At 34.7% G+C, this 15,159-nt stretch overlaps 1 protein-coding gene across 5 annotated transcripts in view; it reads left to right on the forward strand.

Moving 5' to 3' along the window:
• FER (FER tyrosine kinase) overlaps positions 1-15,159 on the forward strand; it is a 153,773-nt gene that overhangs the window by 12,790 nt on the left and 125,824 nt on the right. For 4 of the 5 annotated variants that reach the window (XM_021524773.3, XM_021524775.3, XM_031507458.2 and 1 more), the window contains exons 2-5: positions 213-323; positions 5,493-5,751; positions 9,462-9,635; positions 13,041-13,140. In XM_021524773.3, the coding sequence (XP_021380448.1) occupies positions 5,545-5,751; positions 9,462-9,635; positions 13,041-13,140 (481 nt within the window). In that variant the 5' untranslated portion in view covers positions 213-323; positions 5,493-5,544. The remainder of the gene's footprint in view (positions 1-212; positions 324-5,492; positions 5,752-9,461; positions 9,636-13,040; positions 13,141-15,159) is intronic. The other variant, XM_021524774.3, reaches the window with a different exon arrangement.

Raw genomic sequence — 15,159 nt, forward strand, 5'->3', positions numbered from 1 at the left:
TCTTCACTCAAAATTATGTGTATGAAGTGATAGCATACTACTGCTGGCAGTCATTAGAGAGATCTGCTCTTTTAGTTGAACTTTTGTTTTTTTAAAACTGTATTCTTGTAATAATCTGAAAATGCAGGGCAACTTACCTAAGTTTGAGTTTTGCAATGTATTTGAAAATGGTGAGATAGTAAAAAGAAGTTTGATATGTTTTTCTTTCACAGAGTCCTCAGAAAAGAAAAAAAAAGTATATTTCAGTAGGTGAAAATCAGAGGAAGTAGCTGCTGACATAGGAAAACTGTACTAAAGGACATTTCTGAAGGAAAACTTTTAAGGTATGTTGGCTAAGTTATGCTTTGCAGAAAAGCCTTCCTGAAAATTAGCTGCCTGCTTTGCTTTGAGTGGACCAGTATTTCAAATCAGCTTTGAAATAATCAGGCAAACTTGTGTAACTCCTTCAGATGTTTATTGTTGGCAAAAGCTCTGCAGAAGGATTAGTTTTACTAGTTTATGTTGTATACATGATATCTGTATGTACAAAGATGGTCTTATGAATATGTGATTAGTGTAAACAAATGGTAGGTAATGCATGTGTTTTGTGTTTCATGGTCTTGTTCATTCCAGGAATGGATGCTACACTAACAGAATGTCAATTGTTTGACTCTATAATTTTTATTTAAGGTGTGGATGGAGCGCTGAAAACAATCTATTTCATTATTTTAATGGAATATAACTACTGTAAGTCTCACATTGAGAAATTGAGAAGAACTGTCTAACAAATTGATAATCTATTGTAAAAATGTTTTTAGTTTGGTATAGAAGCTTTGATTTTGAGGATTTGTCTCCTGAATCCAAATAATCTTTATTTTCTGATTTTGAGATATTTTTAATGTTTGTAGAAAGTGTTTGCAGAATAAGAGACATTCTGTATTCTCTATGATTTGGAGCCCATGCAAATTTAGGAATAATCTAAATTCATGGTTACAATATGAAGGATAAGAGAATCCAGATCTGTGATGTACTTTCCTATTCTGAATTTAATTAAGAATCAGGTGTGCTTTCTGGTTTTATAGTTTTTTAGTTGCCTACCTTGTCACTGGTACTGTGAAATCACACGTTCAAACTGATGCGGGTAGATCCATCATTATTACAGGTTTATAAAGTCACAACCTTGGATATAATTGATGGCAATATGTAGCAGAAGACACCAGTTGTTACAAGTGTAGGAGAGCATCTTGTGTTGCATTGTACATGCTCTGCTCTTCCTTGCTCATTTGATCTCAGGCTTTGGTCTGACACAGCATGGCCACTTTCACATGTCACAGACAGATTGCAATCTTTAAATTAAATGTACATTGGTTATGCAAACTACTTTCTTCAGAATTGCTGCTGGAATCCAGTAGCAAGACTAACTGGAATACTGGCTTTATTTCCTGGAGGGAGTGTTACAGTATTGAAATATTATGTGACTATCAACTTCCTTGAAGTTTCTCAGTTAGGCTGAAAAAATTTAACGTTGATTTGTTTGGAATCTGACTGCACCACTGTGTTGGTGGTTGAGAGAAATTTTAAGTTGTCTTTGTTAATGCTGCTTAAATTTAGAACAGTTTGAGATCTGGTTGCTCATTTGCACTATCCTTTTAAATGTACATTCAGTGTGTACTTCCTGTGAATGATTAGTTTGTTTTTTGGGCGTAACACTATAAAGAAAGTCCTACTTTCTTGAAATTGACTGTGAGACATATTTTACTCCTAAGTTTAACAAATATTTTTTGACTAATTTACATGTACAGTAATTTTTTAGCCATCTATATCTATGTCTATAACAGATATTATATGTCTTATATATATATATATATATACATATATAATATTTCAAAATATAAAGAGGTAGCTGAAATTCATTTGTCTAATATGGTGGTGCTGGTATTTTATTGCTTTTACAAAATATGCTACAATTCTGTTTGAAACTTGACTGGCATGTCAAATTATGTAAGCTTTGTTCACATGTGGAAAAAGAGATAAACCTCATGGGTATCTACCAGAAACAGAAGAAATCTCTTCACTGTAAGAGTAAAGCAATTCCTGAAGGCTTTTATTTCTGTATGAATTTCTGTATTAATTTAATTCTGTATGAATTTACTTTTTTGTTGTTATCACCTCTCTGTCTAGCTTGTTTTAAATCATTATGCCATCTCTGTTTTTTCTATTAAGATAAAACACTCTCCCATGTTTTTTTGAGATTTTTTCCCCCCCAGAATAGCTATCACAATGTTTTTCATCTTTTGAACATTAAAGAAGAAAGTATGCGTGTGTCTCAAACTCCCCATATCTCATACCAGTTCCACATTAAAACTTTTTTGAGTTCAGATTTTGCTGGTTTTGCCAATTTCTGAATTTTGGTTGTAGTCTGTGGTTGCAAAATCTGCCTGGGAATCTTTGTCTTTCATTGTGAATATTTTAATGTTGTAGGGTAAAGCCTAAAAATATGGGAATATTAGTATTTCATAATCCAGTAGCTGTGAACGTGGGGAAGCACAAGGAGAATCACACCCCGAATAGCAGCCCAGGTAGTTTGCTGTTCTTAAATGTCTTCTGGTGCCATGGGTGGAGACACAGGGCTGATCTAAATGCATTACTGTGCCTGGGTGATCACTGTAGGTCCTTTCTGACTGAAATACTCTGTTGTATTGTATTGACCATGTAGGGCAGCTCTCATCTCTGTGATCATTAACAAGGGAGATAGCAAATTTGGAAAAATACCTGTCTGTATTGGTGCCAGATACTGTATTTTCGTACACTGGCCTTTCAAAATGTGCCTGTGTTTTTTAAGAGTATTTGAAAATCAGATTTGTGTGTTCATGAGTTTGGTATACCTTACAGTTCTTACTTCAAATTAATGACTGTGTGATCTGTTTTGTTTTCAATTGTTTAAAATTACTAAAAAAATTAAAAATCAGAAGTGGTTTTAAATTACAGAATCGGGTTTTAGTTTTTCAAAACTTAAGCTTAGTTAAGTGGCTTAGGTCTTGAATACTTCTTCACTACGTCTTCACCTCCACAATAAAGTATTTGGCTGATGTCTTGATTGAACATTTTCTCAATTTACATGGAAATGACATGGCAGCTGGCTTACCCATTTGGGAATCATCAGTTCTGAGTCTTTATGCTTGTTAGTTTTAGCAAATAATAATTTTACCACTTTTGCAAAACAATCTTTTGCTTTGCTGCTTCTGTCACAGTGAAAGGAGTAATTTAAAACGAAGATTGGAGTCCAGTGTGTGTACAATTTTTGCCTATGTATCTAGGCATCTAATGTTGGCATTAGAAAAAAATGTGGTTACTGCTTCATGAAGAACAACTTAGCAGGCTGGAGTGGGATATGTCGGGTCTTTTGTTCTATTGATTTTTGTAATCCTAGATCTCCTTTGTAGGTCACTAGAAGCAGACAAATATCACGTGCTGAGAATATTTCCTACTTCTCTTGCCATACTGCCTCTCAGTAAAAAACAGAGGCTAGGGTAAAAGCAAGCAAGCCATTTCTTTACTCATAATACAAGGCTGAACTTCACTGTGAGATTCAGCTTCCATCTTTTCTAAATCTGGATGTAAGAAACAAGGATACTGTCTTTTCTCACAGCTGTTGTGTTAGGAGAGTTGGGTAATGTGCTAAAATGGTGTTGTAAAAGATGAGATTGGATCTAGATCCAAAGGGCGTAGAAAATTCACTACTGCAGCTTTAGTCATGTTAATAAACAAGACTTTTAAGATTTTTTTTCTTTGGTTCATGTTGCTAAAGTGTTTGTGGTTATGCAAGAGTGTTCCTCAATTTTAACTGTGGAGGTATTTTCATATTGCTACTAACAGTGACATAGTTCATAAATACAGCTAACATAAACTATTTACTGTTGCTATGTATGACTGAATTTCTAGCCATCAGGAATAATTCTGATGAAAATATACAGCTTCAAATTAAAGATCTTATGGAAGCTTTCAGGTTTAAGGTTGCTCATACAGCTTTGACTTATCTGTATTGTGTCGATACATAGTAATGTGGTCCTGTTCTAGTTTTCTTTATTGGATCTTTGTTTTGTTATGTAGCATGGTTTGTGTTCTGAAGATAAACACATAGTACACGAAGCTTATTTTAGAGGGTGCTCGAGATTCTGATTTGCAAAATCTTCAGAAATTTTGTGCAGTAACTGAAGCCAGTGACATATTTATTTTTTCTGAATACCTAACATGCTAAAAATGCTAGGCACTCTGAATAGTCTGTCTTTAAGCCTTGTACATACTGGTATGAGCTGCCACAATGTTGACATCAGTATGTGTCTCAGTTCTTAATGTAAAATAAGAATATTAGTCCTACTTCCCTCAATGGACCACTGGAAGATAAATAGATAAATTTGTTAGTGTTTTTAGAACACTGCTATTTTAAGTGGTAGTGTGTAAAGCCTGTGAAGAAATTGGTGTTTCTGTGTTAAAAAGAACCAAGACTTTGCTGAAGTGCAGGAATTAGTGAATAGGCAATGTACAGGCAGTGGCTGTACTGCAGTTCAGAGGTAAGGGTTGCAGTTTATATTAGTTTATCTTACCTAGTTGAAGCTGTTTAGTATAGGAATAGGTGATTGGTATGTACACAGAAAAGAGGGTTCAGCCCACATTAGAAAACCTTGTGCAAGAGTGTGTAGGAATTCTTTGTGTGGTTTCAGCTTTTCCACAATGTAGATGTGTGTTTATCAGTGTCAGATACGTGTATTTCAAAGCTAACTCTAGCAATATGTCTTTGACCTTTGGTTCTGCTACAGGATTTCATAAGGCAGCATTTCTTACCTGTTTATCAATCTTATTTTATGTCAATTTGGTACAATAAGACTGGACTGTCTAGGGTAAAATGGTGTGAACTAAAGAACTCTGACCCAGGGGACCAGTGTATGGTTGGATGGGAAACCTGCTTTGGGATAGTTTCTGTTTTTTGGGAGGTTGAATCTGCTGGTTTTATGGCCCACTAACACAGTGTTTTGAAGCAAACTAGCTTCTAGTTATCAGTTTCCCACAGATGCAGTGCCTGAGAGCTGGTGTTTTATGTGGATTTTTCTGTGCTCTTATGACAGTAAACATGACAAAAATTGCAGGTCAGCAGGAGTAGAAAGATACAGCTGGCAGCTTGTCTGAAGATATTGCTAGCTGTACTTATTTGGTTAAATATGTAGATTGGTCTTAAGTGTTTGTCTTAGACGCTGTTGTTTTCTTTCATACTGTAAGTTAGGGAGGGATGTTTTTGCAGAATTGGAAACTGGAATTCTAAGGCTGAAATCTTGCAGTCAGAATTTGTTGTTCAAAACAGTGCTCTGAGCTTACTTTCAGTTTATACTGAGGAGGTTAATGTATGTGGTTAATCTTATGATGAGGTAATTTCAGTGTTTAGGCATCTATAGTTGCTCTTTGTCTCACCAGAAGTTTTTCTTTTGATAATTGTCTCATCAGTCTTGTTCTCCTTTCAGATGTGGTGAAGAGCCTGTATTTTCCCCTGTGTGGTATATTGTGCCTTAAAAAATGGGGTTTGGAGGTGACCTGAAGTATTCTCATGATGCTCTATTAAAACTGCAAGACTGGGAACTACGACTACTGGAAACAGTGAAGAAATTTATGGTCATGAGAGTAAAAAGTGATAAAGAATATGCGTCCACTTTACAGAATCTTTGTAACCAAGTAGATAAAGAGAGTGCTTGTCAGTTGGATTATATCAGCAATGTGTCCAAGGTAAGTCTGAAGTTTGAATTTGGAATATCCTTTGGTTCTGGGTTTTTTTTGTTTTTTTTTTTTTTGGTTTGAGTTGGATTACTAGCCATTCAGTTTCTTGTGAGTTAATATTGCCAAAGCATTTAAAATGGATTCTTTTAATTTCTCAGTGAAATATGCAGAAGTTGAGCTCTAGTCTTGCTTTGAAAAAATTAACTGAATGAGAATCAATCCCAATTTTTGAAACTCAGTATTTTACATAAATGGGTTGAGCCTGCTTCTTTGCTTAGTGCTTTGAAAATCAAGTATGCCATAGTAAGCTTTTCTTTTAAGATAGGAGCTATTGTTTATGTTGTATAGAATTTGTGACAGAAATAGAAAAAATGCCAGGAAACCAAGGCAAAGGCTAGAATTCCAGCTGTTACTCACAGTGCAGCATGTGTTGCAAGAACAAAACATTAATTCAGGATGTTTCTCATATTTGTGAGGTTATTTTGTATTCTGTTTAAATAACCGTGTTGACTTTCAAAAAGGTAATGCTGTCTGTTCTGTCTGTTCCAAATTACTGGTTTTTAGACTTTGAGCAAGTCCAAGTAAATGTAATAATGAAGCAAACTTCCCTTATCACCTGTTTGAAAATTTTACTCTGGACCTGGATTCTCTACTGACAAGAGAAGACTATTCTGTTTTGATGGCTTATTCAGTTCTTGGCCCTTGTTCTGTAGCAGTGGTTACACAGTGCATTCAGTCTGGCATGAATCCTTATTTTCTCTCTGCAGGAAAACACCCTTTCTGGGTCAGGTTAAATTTCAGACAAAGCAGTTTTTTATGTCATGGGCTTATGAGGTGGCTGCTTGAACAATGGCTGTGGTGTAGCATTAGGAACAGGACTACTCCTTGTGCAGCAGGATGGATGTATACAGGGTTAAAGTGGCTCTGTGTGACTTGAAGGCTGTGCTGCTATAGCTAGGCTGCTTCAGCACTGTGCAGTGTTTATATATCACACGTTCTGTTGTTGCCTCCCTCCCTCCCAACAATTCTTGCCTTGCAAATTGAAATACTGCCCTTTTTTTTAATTGGCTCAGAGTATTTAGTGTTATAAGGTTTAAAAAACCATTAACCTTCACATAGGTATCTCAGTCTAGGACAGTTCATGTTAATAACATGAGCATTTCTTGTGAGCAGATACATTGAAAAAATCTGGAGGTCTGACTTAAGCCACGTTCTTTTTGGCTTGAAAAGAGGCATGCATGGCACATTTGGAAATCTTGTTTTGAACAGAAGTGCTCAAGTTGTCCTTCAGCATGATTTTCATTCCCTTTTTATTTTTTTCTCTTAAGGAGGTGTAATTTTTCACTAAGTTGCATCTCTAATTTCTACATTTTCTCTGTTTTCTACATTTTAACAGCAAAAATATTAATCTGGACTGGCAGATCTTTTATATGGGCTTGTCTTATAATTTCAGTGACATCTTGGATTTTGTAGTTGTGTAGTGACACATTATGTTACTGATTTTGGCAGTTAAAAAGCCTGAATTACTGATTTTTTACTAATCTCATTCTAATTTATTTTAATATTTTGTGGTACTTTTTTCTCTCTTCCTGTCATTTTACAGAACCAAAGAATGATGCAAATATGGTACATGAATCTAATTTCTTACATCTTCTAAGATATTAAATACCTGTTTTTGTTATTGTGGTATTATTTGGCATTTTGTGGCATTAAAAACCAATAGCAAGCTTTTTAATTTTTAATGGGTTTTGTTTGGTTGGTTTTGTTGTTATGGTTGTTTGTTTTGTGTTGATGTATCTCTAAGCATACAGTAAGAGTGAACACTTAGAGAGAAATGGTGTTTGGGAAAATCTGTCTTCTGATTTTTTTTCATGTGAAGACAACAAACTTGCTGGAAGGCATGCTAGCAGCAACTGATAATGCTAGAAAAGAGGTGTTCTTAAGAGCTTTCAGACTGCACTTTTGTGTGTGCATATGTCTGAAAAATAATATTAAACCAAACAATAATATGTTTTATTGCATTTACATTTGGACTGTGGTAATTTTTTGTGGAAGGAAATGCTTTACCTTTTCTGCCGTTCCCACCCAGCTTTTTTGTCCCATATAAATCTCTGCTATGGAAGCATTTTCACTTCACCTTCTTCTAATTCAAAGTAATAAAATATAACCATACAAAGCACAGAAATCCTGCTTTACTGCTATTTCCCTATGGAAACATCACTTTCCCATTTTCCTGATGGAAAGAGTGATGTAAATAACAGGGAAATATGCAAATTTTTTTTAATAGAAAGGGAAGTAATTGCTATGTTTCTGGCTTATTTAAGCTAATTTGGTGACTTGTAAACTAAGCATTTGCTTAGAATACCTGCACTGTTGAAAAATGCTTTCGGTGTGATTTTTTGGTATTAAACAGTAGTTGTCTCATCAGTAATAAATGAGCCTTATAGAAAATGGATGATTCTGACTACATTTTCACTTCTGAGAGCACTTCTGTGAACTGTTCTGTAACCACAAAGGCCCACTCTTCTCACAGAGGTGTTCAATGCTGTTTTATCCTATGCAGCTTTGCAGTATGGCTTCTGAAATGGTCTCCAGCCATAGCAGGAAACCTTTGGGCCTTGACATTTTATAACATTACACTTTAAGCAGTCCAGATATCTCTGTGCCAATCTGTGGGATATTTACAAGCTGGAAGAAATGTTTAAGATAGTCCAGTGTATAGGGGAATCAATTTTATTTTCTTTTGTTCTCTAGACTCTTGTCTCTGTTGCAGCATTGTCATGTAGAGATGGAAATATTAGGTGTATAGGTTGGTATACAGGATATGAAGAAACCCCAAAACTAAGAAACAAATTGATTTTCCAAAGTTTTTATCTTAGGTTAATTTCTGTTTTAGTAACAAAAAAGATAAATGCCAATAGAAGTCATATGCTAGCTGCCTTCAAAACCTTGTAATTCTGTGGCATGTAGCCACTCTGAAGTCTTAGCACAGCATTCATTGTCAGGGAGTTATCTTTAAAGAATCCAACGTGTGACAGCAATCTTGAGTGTAGCCAAGGCTTTTATTTGAACTGAAGTTTAATTTGTGGCACGTTTGTGTCTCTGATATCTGTAGAAGCATATCTGTATTCAAAGCCACACACAGCACATTAAGCTATCCTGAAAACTGGCAGACTGTCCAAGAAAGCTATTAAAGCAAGAGTACAGAAGGATGCTGGGTTACAGTGATGGATGGGTGTTGTGTCTGTCTGTGCTTTGGTGCTGGTGGCCTGACTGATGTCCTCTTAAACCAGCACTCCTCAAATGCACATTGCTGTCAGGTATTCACTCAAAGGTGTGGAAGGCAGCTTGGGCAGAGCAACTGTGGGGGGGAAAACAGAGGACAAAGGATGTAGCAACATGGTTCTTAGGGTGTTGGGGTTATATTAGAAAAAAATAAGGCTGCAGTGCTTTTATGAGGATTCAGAAATACTAGGACAGTGCTGAAGAGTGACTATTCAATGCTGTATTTTTTTCTGTGGTGCTTTTTTATGATTTTATGAGTGAGATTGAATCATGACTTTGCAGTTGCAGGAGGATCTCAAATGCATTTGGGTAAGCTTAAAGTTAGTTCTTTTACTGACTTTTTTTAAAACGATGCATCTTTTCCCACAGTTCTTATAATTGTTTGGTTGTGAGCTGAAATTAATAAGTGCTTTTCTGTTCTGACTTTTTTATAGTCTTGGTTGCTTGTGGTACAACAAACAGAACAACTGAGCAAAATAATGAAGACACATGCCGAGGATCTTAATTCTGGGCCCTTGCATAGGCTTACAATGATGATCAAAGATAAGCAGCAAGTTAAGAAGAGTTTTGTAGGTGTTCACCAACAAATTGAAGCAGAGATGTATAAGGTATTTTATTCATCTGTGCTTGATAAATTGATAATAAATCTCTGTGTTTAAAAATATTAAATTAAGATAATTTTTTTTGGGTTTTGTTCATACTGTGGTAGGAGCATAGTGGGTGATATGTAGAATGCTTAGTTTAAATTTTAATAATTTTCTACACAGATTTTCTTTCCTGATAGCTAATAAGACAAAGATGAAAAATTTCTTCCATATGAATTTCAGTGGACAGATACCACTGGAAATGCTCTGTTAGTAGAGGATAATTAATTCTTGTGTGACACTTCTCTATTCCATCTCCTTTCTGTTCTAATTCCACTCTAGGCATTCATGGAAATTGGGCACTGTAAACTGTTGTTAATGAGTGCTCTTGGCAGTCCAGACTCTTTTGGGTGGAGACAGGCTGTTCTAGTCCCTGTTCTAAAATATAAAGCAAGTGTAAACCAAACATTGAGGCTGCAGGTGGAACTCTTCAGAGTGTTTTCCATGACATATCTGTTATCCTGCTTGTGTTCAAAGTGATGTATCTTGTCAGTAAAGCTGACAGAAATCAGTTTCAGATGCTCTGGGGGAAATGTAGCTACAGATGTCAAAAATCAGAGCAATAGTCTGAAAGGTCTACTGAGAGAAGGAAAAGCACTGTTTCTTCTTTCTTCCAGCAGAGAATTTGGGATTTGAAGTAATGTAATTAAAATGTAACATCTGAGTAAAGCAGTAACACTGTCATGGATTGACGAGTAAAAAGTTCTTGGGCCAGTTATGAGAAGAACTTGGAGCTATTCTGTATTTAAACTAAGACTATTTTAAATTAAATACATTGGCTGTAATAAGATTGTTTCCCTAACATGCTAGAATCTTGGCATCTTCCTCAGGTAGGGACTGTGGGGATGTCTTTTTTGATGCATGGTCTGTTGGCTGTCATTATCTGAAAAACTTCAAGCCAAATAATCATTTGCTGCTATTTATGAATTGGTGTATCTCAAAAATGTTAGAACGAAAGAAGAGGAAAAACTGGTAGCATGTGATAGAAATAATAAAAATTACAAAGAGTTGCAGGAAGATAAAAAGAAAGATAAGAAAGAAAGGCGGAATGGAGTTAAGACTGCTGGAAGTTCAGGTATAGTTTGAAAAGAGACTATGCAATGTTTTGTTTTCTGTTAATAGGCCAAACTCTAATAGAACCTCTAATAAAAATGTCTTTTAGAATAAGACTTTTCCAAAAAAACCATAATGCAAACTCAGCATTTGCCAAATTATTATTACAAACCATATTGGCTTTATTTTATTATGGGCTGCATAGCCATGAATGTATTTTGCATCCTGCTGATTAAGCTTGCATTGTTGTTTGGTTAGAGGTTTTTTGGGTTTGTTTTCTTTTTTTCCCCTTCCTGAATTTGCAAAGAAGTATTTGAATAGTGTTCTCCTATTGTTAGCTGACATTGTTCAATATTTTGTGTACCTTACCTGGAGCACTTTAAGAATGATTCCCTGAAATTCAAAAGACTTCTCATGTTCTGTGATATTATTTCTGCTTTTGTTATGCGCAGAGGTAATATGCCAATTATATCTCAGGACAGTATACAAAGGTTGTGAACATCAGTGTCTGTGCAGCTCTGATTTTTACGATAAGATGGCATAAAAATGTGTTTAGGTGAAATGCATGTATGTAATCCTTTCTTATTCTAGACACCTCTACAATGAGGAATCTTACAGGGGAGATTCTTAAGGACAGTCAAATAACATGGCTTTTGCATAAATGTAATAGGACTTGTATCTTGTAGATTTATTCCAGTTTCTATTAAGATGTTGAATAATTTTCTTTCTTAATGAAATTTGAGGGGGAAAAAGTAGAATACTGTGCTAATTAGGTGGTTGAGACCTTTTAAAATAAAAATGGAATTTAACGTAATCCTTGACCATCTTAATTCCTTAAATGTTCTTTGGGTACAGACATGCTGTTGGTGTTGGTTTTATCTGTTAGAAAAACGTAATCTCAGAATCATAATGTAGTTGTTATAAAGGTTTCCTAATGCTAGTGCCCTGTTTTATTTTTTGGTTTTCTATAAGAGAAGCTGTTCTTGTTATTTAGGTCTTTATTGTGATCATTACTTCCTAATTGCTTTTTTTCCTCCATTTGTGACGGTGTCTTTAAATACAAGTTTGTCATAAAGTTATTTCTCCTATCTCACCTTTATTGGTGTATAGTAACAGCAGATCTGTATAATTTACAGAATGCAGAAATATGAGATGAGTGTATGTGATTGATGTGGAGAAAAGGTTCTGCCTTCAAATTAAATATTGCACAGTTGGCCCAAAAATAGAAGTGTAGACAACACTTTGTTGGATCTTTAAGGAATTACATTAAGTTTTCAGATGTTGGTGAAAGTAGTGTTATCTGGGCCTTGCCTCATGAAAAAAGGGGAAAACTATGAACTTCAGCCTTCTTCCTGCCAGCTACAAGAGGAACAATTTTTCAGTAGAATGAACTTCTTTTTTTTGCACATTCACTTAGAGGAGCACTTCAGTTAAAAGTAGTTAATAATTTATCTTCCTTGATTTTCCAATTGAAGTCTGTTACTCTGTTGGATTTTTTTTGGGGGGGGGGGTCAGAATTTTTTGTTTTTCTTTACAATACATGGTAGGTTTTTTTGGTATTATGATGGCTGGTTTGTTACTGAGTTTTGCTTGCAAGTTCATGATTTGGGATTATTTCTGAACAGTAATTTTTTGAACAATAGTTATTTCATTATTTCTGCACTAATTTTGTCACACACTGAGTGAATGTTGGGGTAGAACAGAAAAATTTTGTCACCAAAAACATGTTTATGTTCAGTGCTCAGTTTCATGGTAGAGGTTTCCTATTTGGTTGATTGCTTCTGTAGTTGGGTTTTTGTTTGAGTTTTTTTGGTTATTGGTTTGGTATTCCTTTTTAGTGTTTAAGTTTTACAATTGAGAGATTATTTCATGTCAAGTTACTGTTCCTTAGTCATTTGTGTGAAGTGTAATATCTAAAAATTCTGGGGTTTTTTTAGGTGCAAAAAAAATTCCTTCCTATACATAGGACATTTTAAGCCAGCATGATTTGTTAGCAATTTTTCTTTGGCCTTGTAATTGGAATGGAATATTGTCGATGATTAGCTGGATTTTCTGACTATATTTTTAATTACATTCATGTGAATGGGGATTTGTGTCTTAGGGCTCTTACTTAATTCCATGCATTTATTGATTTTGATTTTGCACCATGTAATTTGAACCATATAATATCCTATTAAGATTTTCTCAAGCCGGTGGAAAGTGTAGCATCCTTATCTTGGATAATAAATTCTGTTAATTCTGTTTTACTAATGTTATTTTTTTTTAACGTTGAGAATAAGTACTTTTAATACTTTTTATATTTCTCTTTTCTTAAAGGTCACAAAGACAGAACTAGAGAAACTTAAATCTAGCTACAGGCAACTAATAAAAGAAGTAAATTCTGCCAAAGAAAAGTATAAAGAAGCTGTGGCTAAAGGTATGATTGACTTCATTTTGTATACTTATTAGTGCCTTTTTCAAACCTGCTAAAACACTTACAATGAAACAAGGTAATTTTAAAATATTTTTTATTCTGAGCAACTTGATTACAATATAAAATCTAATTTAGTTTCTTAAGTAAGCCAGGGTGATTGTCATCATGTATGCTTGGTATAGTATAATCTCTTAAAAATTCATAAAATATAAATGGTGATTCTTTTAAGTTCTCGTATGATTCCTTCAGTGGATGTTTTTGAAATCTAAAATTGCTTGGATGTACTCTGGTCTCACCTGTGTTGTAGCTGCAGCCTACTTGTCTGTGAATTATTATTGTTGATACAGTGGCATGAGTATCAGTTCTTGTCAGTGTAACTCATCAAATCTTTGTTAGCCTAATCTAGAAGAGGAAAATAAGTCATTTGCACACTGAGATTTTTTTTTTAGGGAGTGATGTGTTCAATCTGCATGGATTTTTAGTCCTGTTGAATTATGCTTGAATGATAAGATAAAAGAGAGCCATTGTTCTATTATGTATTGAAATATTGTGCTAATAGTTCTTATGTGTGCTTCATAGATTTTCTTTTCTTCCTTTAGTGAAAATTGACTGGCAGTATGTAAGTGTAATTCCAAGATCCATCTTAAGGTTTTGTATGAGTGTCTAAATGACAGTTAATATTCTTGGTTCTGTTATAGTATAATTATAGTAGCTCTCAGTGAGAAGAGATTGTTTCTTTCCAGATTTGTCTCAAATTTGGACAAAACAGCAGGGGATAAGAAGTTATGCTTAGCTCTCTTGAACTTTTACTGTTCATTTTCTTTTACAGAAGCTCATAAAGACTTAAAAATAAAAATGCATACTTTGATGTTAATTTGATCCAGTTCCATGTTTTCTATATCTAACTTAATTTGATTTATCTTGGTTTATTCTCAAGTAACTACTTAACATCAGAATATGTAGTATATATAATGGAATATATAATAGGATGTTCGGATCTTAGTATGTTATTTTTAGCCTGTTTTATCCTCTCTTCCTGTTAATAATCTGGTCATTCTCTATTCCTGAAGCACCAAACTTTCCCACTGGAATAAAGGAGTATTTTGTCTGTCACAGCTGTGATGTTTTGATGTGGTTTTGATTAACTGAATTAATGTTTCTTCAGATAGACAGCAAATATAAATTGTTTTTAAGACACTTACCTCCTGTGGTTTTCTTTGACCATCTCTTTCAGACTTTTATCTAATATTTGTCTTATTATAATTCATACTTAATTTCATTTTTGCTAAAATCTCACTTTGATAAACACTGAAGCCCATAAAAATGTTTTTCTCCCAAAAGTTGCAGAATTGCTTCTCTCCTGCTGCATCCCAGGCCCTGTTCCTGTTTACAAATACTAGTGCATTTGATGAGCTACTACAGTTGTTTATCAGCTGCAGATCAGCAGAGCCACTTGAATTTTTCTAAGTATTGGTGTTTCTGAGCTTTTAAGTTGTCAAACTGGTTTGCTGGTGAAGTGGAAAGTTAGGGAAGTCTTAAAATGAAAATGCTTCGTTATTCCAGGGTATTCTTTATTCAGTAAACTATGCTTATTCAGATTATGTGCTATTAAGATACATTACTTTTGTTAATGTAGAAACTGATTCCGTTTTTCATGATTTCAAGAATTACTGAAAACAAGAGCAGAAACAGTGCTTACCAGAGCAGTGAGAGGGCATAACTAAGTATTGAAAATGAGCTGAAAACCATTTTGTTAAACAAATTAAAATCTTTTGACATCAGCTCTTGCAAGTAATGTGCTAAAATAGCCCTTCCAGGTTCATTTATGTAAGATGTTTTTTTAAACAGAGTCTGTTCCTCTGTAGGGACTGTCCAAGTCTGTAAGGCAGTGACTGGCCTTGCCTCTCTGGAGCTAAATGGGAAAACCACCTCTTAGGACATAGAATTTTAGCTTTACCCTGGGGGTTATGTGTGCATTTGTCTAGCACCTGTACAAGCTGGTCCCCAGGAAAAGAATGAAGA

This window comes from Lonchura striata, chromosome Z, assembly GCF_046129695.1.
Source record: "Lonchura striata isolate bLonStr1 chromosome Z, bLonStr1.mat, whole genome shotgun sequence".
In the NCBI taxonomy this organism is placed as follows: Eukaryota; Metazoa; Chordata; class Aves; order Passeriformes; family Estrildidae; genus Lonchura; species Lonchura striata.